This window comes from Acanthisitta chloris, unplaced genomic scaffold (assembly GCF_000695815.1).
Source record: "Acanthisitta chloris isolate BGI_N310 unplaced genomic scaffold, ASM69581v1 scaffold28357, whole genome shotgun sequence".
In the NCBI taxonomy this organism is placed as follows: domain Eukaryota; kingdom Metazoa; phylum Chordata; class Aves; order Passeriformes; family Acanthisittidae; genus Acanthisitta; species Acanthisitta chloris.
In genome coordinates this window covers 7,895-12,504 of record NW_008683608.1, presented here as the reverse complement: position 1 = coordinate 12,504, position 4,610 = coordinate 7,895, and the positions used below count along the sequence as shown (strand labels likewise).

The window sequence follows — 4,610 nt, the reverse complement described above, 5'->3', positions numbered from 1 at the left end:
CCAGCTCTCCCAGCCTGGCTCCAGAGCTAGAGAGAGAGGAGAGGGAGAAGGGAAGAGAAAGTGAAGGTCAGAAGGGAAAGTGAATGCAAAGTTGGTGTACTCACATGTACCCATCTCCAATTCCAGCCCTATCCTGGCCCAGCCCATCACTGCTCCCTGTCTGCCTTCTCAGGTGTGGAACTTGGTGGAGTTTGGGTTCGTTCCCTTTCCCCTCAGTTTCTAAAAAGGGAGAGGTGCCAGAAAGGAGGAGCCGGACAATACCCCTGAGGGAGACATGGGCCGAGGTGGCCTGGCAGGGACACTAAAACGTGCAGACAACCATCTCCCTGGACTGGAGAAGGAGCTGGGAGCTACTGGCACAGGTGAGGATACCAGGTGAGGGACCCTTCACGCCCCTGAATCCCCTGCCTGGGGCCAAGGCTCCCCCCACTTGCTCCAGAAGCTGCCACTGCATCGCCCCTACTCACCCCAGTAGCTGACAGACTCCCAGTCTGACCCCAGGCACTGGCCCAGAGCCGTTCACACGCCCCAGGTGTCACCAGCACCTGGCACTCCGTCCTTGCAGCACATGCTCACAGTGACCAGCACTGGTTTCTGTCACTGGCTCTGGGGCTGCTCTCTCATGTCTGGGGCTTGGTGGAGTTTGGGTTTGTTCCCCTTTTGCCCCTCAGTTTCCCAGCTGACCAGCTAACTGGTCAGACAGCCTCACTGGGACAAACCTCAGTGTCAGTGTGACAGACCAGGCTTGGCTCCCACCACTGCCAGTCACATTGGCTTCCCTGGATGCTCTTTATGTCCCTGGAGGCAGTGCAGAAGGTCCTTGACCAGACACCCTGAGTGGAGCAGATGCTCTCCTGCCACACGCCCTCGCCCAGACCACTGCCCTGTGCCACCCCTGTCTCCTGCCTGTCTTCACAGCATGGACCCTCACCTCACACACAGCTGTGGCTCACCTGAACACAACGGACACACACCAGTCCAGTCCCAACAAAATCCTTTATTATCGAGGCCTGCGAGGCATTCCACCCCGGGAGAATTTCTGGTTGCTAACGGACACGTGAGCAATCCAGCCTTGCTAGCAGGGCCTGAGCAAGCTGCAAGCTGAGCCATTCAAGGACGCAGCTGCGAATGAGAAAGAAGGTAGCAAGGTAAACAACTCCCAGGTGTGGGATGCAGAACCTGAAGATAGTTAGGGGTGGAGAATAATTATTAGGCACTTAATGATTGATATGTTGATAACCTATTATGTTATATGTAAGGCAGACTAGTAATAGTAGTTAACTAATGATAAGTAGACGCTTATAATCACTTTTGTAAAGAATAAAGGACATTCACGAAGATAATAATGGTGTCGCCTCTTTGTACGTCACACCCACATCCCTTCACCAGCTCCGCACGAGGGCTTGGCCCACGGGTCTCCAGTGCTGCTGCAGGACCTGCACAGCAAAACCCACCACTCCCCCCCTCCCCGGGGCAGCCCCAGCTGCTCCCACCCTCTCCACACCACAGCTCTGGTGCCACCAGCCTTGCCGGACAGCGCAGACGCTGACCCGAGGGCGGCTGAGAGAGCTGCAAAGAGAGAATTCTCCATGTGGCGCATTACAGAGGCTTTTGCCCAAGAGCAAGGCAAGGGGCAAGAGCAGTTCCTGTTGGGGCTGAGGGCTGGAGGAAAGTGCAGCTCACCTGAAGACACACAGTGCTCCTCAGAGACGTGGAGTTACACCGCTGCCTGAACCCACCTGGGCTGTCGTGCCGCTGCTCTAGGGACGCCGGAGACAGAGCAGCTCCTGCTCTGAGAACTGGCTCCGTTTATCAGTGAGGCATCCGTGAGGGAATGATAGTCCCCAGGAGCCAAGCGGCACAGCTCGCAGCCAGCGTGGAGCTCCCTCAGGCCCTGCAGCCCTTCCTCGAAACAGGACACCTACTTGCTGCAGGAAAACTGGAGTTTGTCCATCCCTCGTTTTCACATAGCAGCTGCTCAATCCGGTGCCTTCCAGTGCTGCCTTTGCTCCTCACCCGGCACTTGGGCTCCATCCTGGCTCGCTGCAGGGAGGGTTTGGTTTTGCTTGAGGACAAAGCAGAGCTAAAGGGAAGAGGATTCTGGATTATCCTGAAGCAAGGGAGTTGCTGAGCAACAGCCAGAGAAATGCACCTTATTGCAGGCAAATTTGGGAGCTGTTAGCTATGTTCTCTTCATGTGCCTTGAGAGCACAATCAGGGTAGCAATGTTGCATGGACAGTCCTGTGCTATGTTCTACTGAACTGTGAAGCTGTTGCAGCTCTTCCTTCACATCGACGTGGCCCTAACGCTTGTCCAGCTCCTCCAGTGCTTCCTGCTTGGTAACTCTTCGCCACTCCTCAGGGATTTCTCCTTTGCCCTGAAATTTCCCTTTGTACAAATCCTCTAGCTCTGTCTGGAAACGACACACAAACCATTTCCAGTAGGCTTGCATGGATGAATCAGGAAGGATGTTCCAAGTGGAATAAGGAGGTCCTACAGTCCGGTAACTCTTGTAGGGGATCCACGTGTCACTACCAACACAGAATGCAGTGTTACTTGCGACACTGCTAGAACAGATATCAAGGACCAGCTCAGGGGTTTCGAGCCACTTCCGTCCCGTCAAAGCCTCTGGCCGATGGAAGACGAGCTGATGGTCTCCGTCGTGTCTCGGCATGGTGTTCGTGCAGAGAGCCCCACAAAAGGGACACTGCTCACTGCACCCCAAGAACTGCTCTGCCAGGATGGTGTGAGGCTCCCTTTCAAAGCAGCTCATATCAGCATCAGCAAACCCTTCCCTGAGGTTGTGCTCCAGGGCAGTCAGTGGCTCTGCCATGGCATTGCTCAGGAACTCGATGTCTGTGAGCTCCAGGTGCTCAAGGCCCTTCAGGTCACTTCGGGGCAAGCTGATCACCTCTGCCAGTTCCCTGCAAAGTTCGTCCAGCCAAAGAGAGATTTTGTCCTCTCTGTCTTTCCTGTCTTTGACAGTTTGGGTTGATGAAGAAACAGCAGACAGGATCTTTGCATGGAGATCATTAAGGGAGGAAGCTAAAAACTTCTCCAACCTCTTGGTACCATCTAAACAGTAACTGTTAACACGAGTCTTAATGTACCACTGCAAAAAGTCTGCTGGGAAATTAAGGTAATTCTTGAAGTGCTCAAAGTTTTCTTCTTGTGCCAGGTACCTCAGCATGCAAACTTCCAGAGCAGCTCTGCTGCCATTGAACTCGTGGCATTTCCCCCGCACGTCTTCCACGATGGCCTTGGCTGTCCTCTCACAGACTGCCTGCCTCAGAGCTGGGGCAATCTTGTCACAAAGGTAAACTGCAGAAGTTGTGATAGAAGTGGCTCCTTGGCAGGACATCTGGAAATACCAAAGGAAATTTTCCCTCTTGCTGTTCAGGTAGGCCACTGCGTTATTGGCCTTTTGGAAGGCTTCGTGCATGGCTTTGAACCTTTCTGCTGCTGTTCTGCACAGGTACACCGATAAATCTCTGCTGTAATCTTGGTTAAAAGTGCAATTTGCATTGGTAGGGACAGAGTCCACACCTTTCTGCACTTCATGGAGTATTTCATGAATAAAACTTCGACTGTAATCCCTTTTCTCCTGTTCCTTCTTTCTAACACTTGCCCTCACACGCTCAATGATGTCGTCTGTGATGCGCTGCAAGTTCCTCACATCAGCTTCACTAGCACTCCGAGGCACAATGCCAAAGTATTTTTTCCTACTGACATGTTTCTCTGTGTCCAACACAAATCCTCTCTGTTGGCTCTGTGACTTGACCTGTTCATGGACACCAGGCTCCTTGAAGTGCTCTAGAAGGACATTCTCTATTTCCACATCGATATCGACCCGTTCTGGAGGAGGACCATCGTGGGAGACTTCAGCAACCCACTTGGTCCAGACAGAAGTAAAGTTGTCTCTCAGACCTTCTTCACTGAGGCTCTTGCCTTTCAGAGACAGAGCCAACTCCCTACTCCTTCTCAGGAGCTTGTCTTCATATTCCTGCTTCCTTGCATCCAGTTTCCTATGCCTCTTCCTTAGCTCAATAAGAGTCTCACATTTCTTCCTAGTTTCAGAAAGAAGAGTCTCTTTTAGCTCTTTCAGCTTCTGTCCTCTGCTGTCCTTCCACTGCACCAGGATCTCAGAGTCTTTGTCTTCAGTGAAATACTTTTCCATGTCTTTCACTATGGCATCGCTTGTCTCTTGCACCTTTTCTTCAAGTACTTCTCTGGTGACTTCCTGCAAGTCGTCGTTCCGAATTTTGTTGCCCAGCCTCATCTCTAACTCTGAGATGTGACTCCTCAGCTGCCAGGTCCACTGACTCCAGGCAGTTTCCAGTTTCCTGAAGGCAGCAATCTCCAATGAGTTCTTGAAGCTGAAAACAAAGTTCTCATTCCGTAAAGCATTCCAGAGGTCACCGATACGAACTTTCAAGCCCGAGAGCCCCAAAATGCTGCCCTGCAGCTCCTTCTTGGCAGCCTGGAGGATTTTGCTCGTTAATTGCTGGACGTTCTGGCTGTAGCTGGGGTTGGGTGGTGCCATTGGGGGGTTTCCTTCCCACAGGTGAGCAAAGTAGTGGATGTGGGTGTTCACATCGAAGTGGATGAC

General features: G+C 52.4%; 1 protein-coding gene across 1 annotated transcript in view; it reads right to left on the bottom strand.

The window, feature by feature from the left end:
- Window positions 1-2,303: 2,303 nt before the first annotated feature.
- The window catches only part of LOC103806336 (interferon-induced very large GTPase 1-like), a gene marked incomplete at its 5' end in the record, with an annotated part of 7,225 nt that continues 4,918 nt past the window's right edge, over window positions 2,304-4,610 (bottom strand). Inside the window, 1 exon segment of the mRNA XM_009079022.1 lies at window positions 2,304-4,610. This exon segment is cut by the window's right edge and continues 4,731 nt beyond it. Within this exon segment, the coding sequence (XP_009077270.1) occupies window positions 2,304-4,610 (2,307 nt within the window).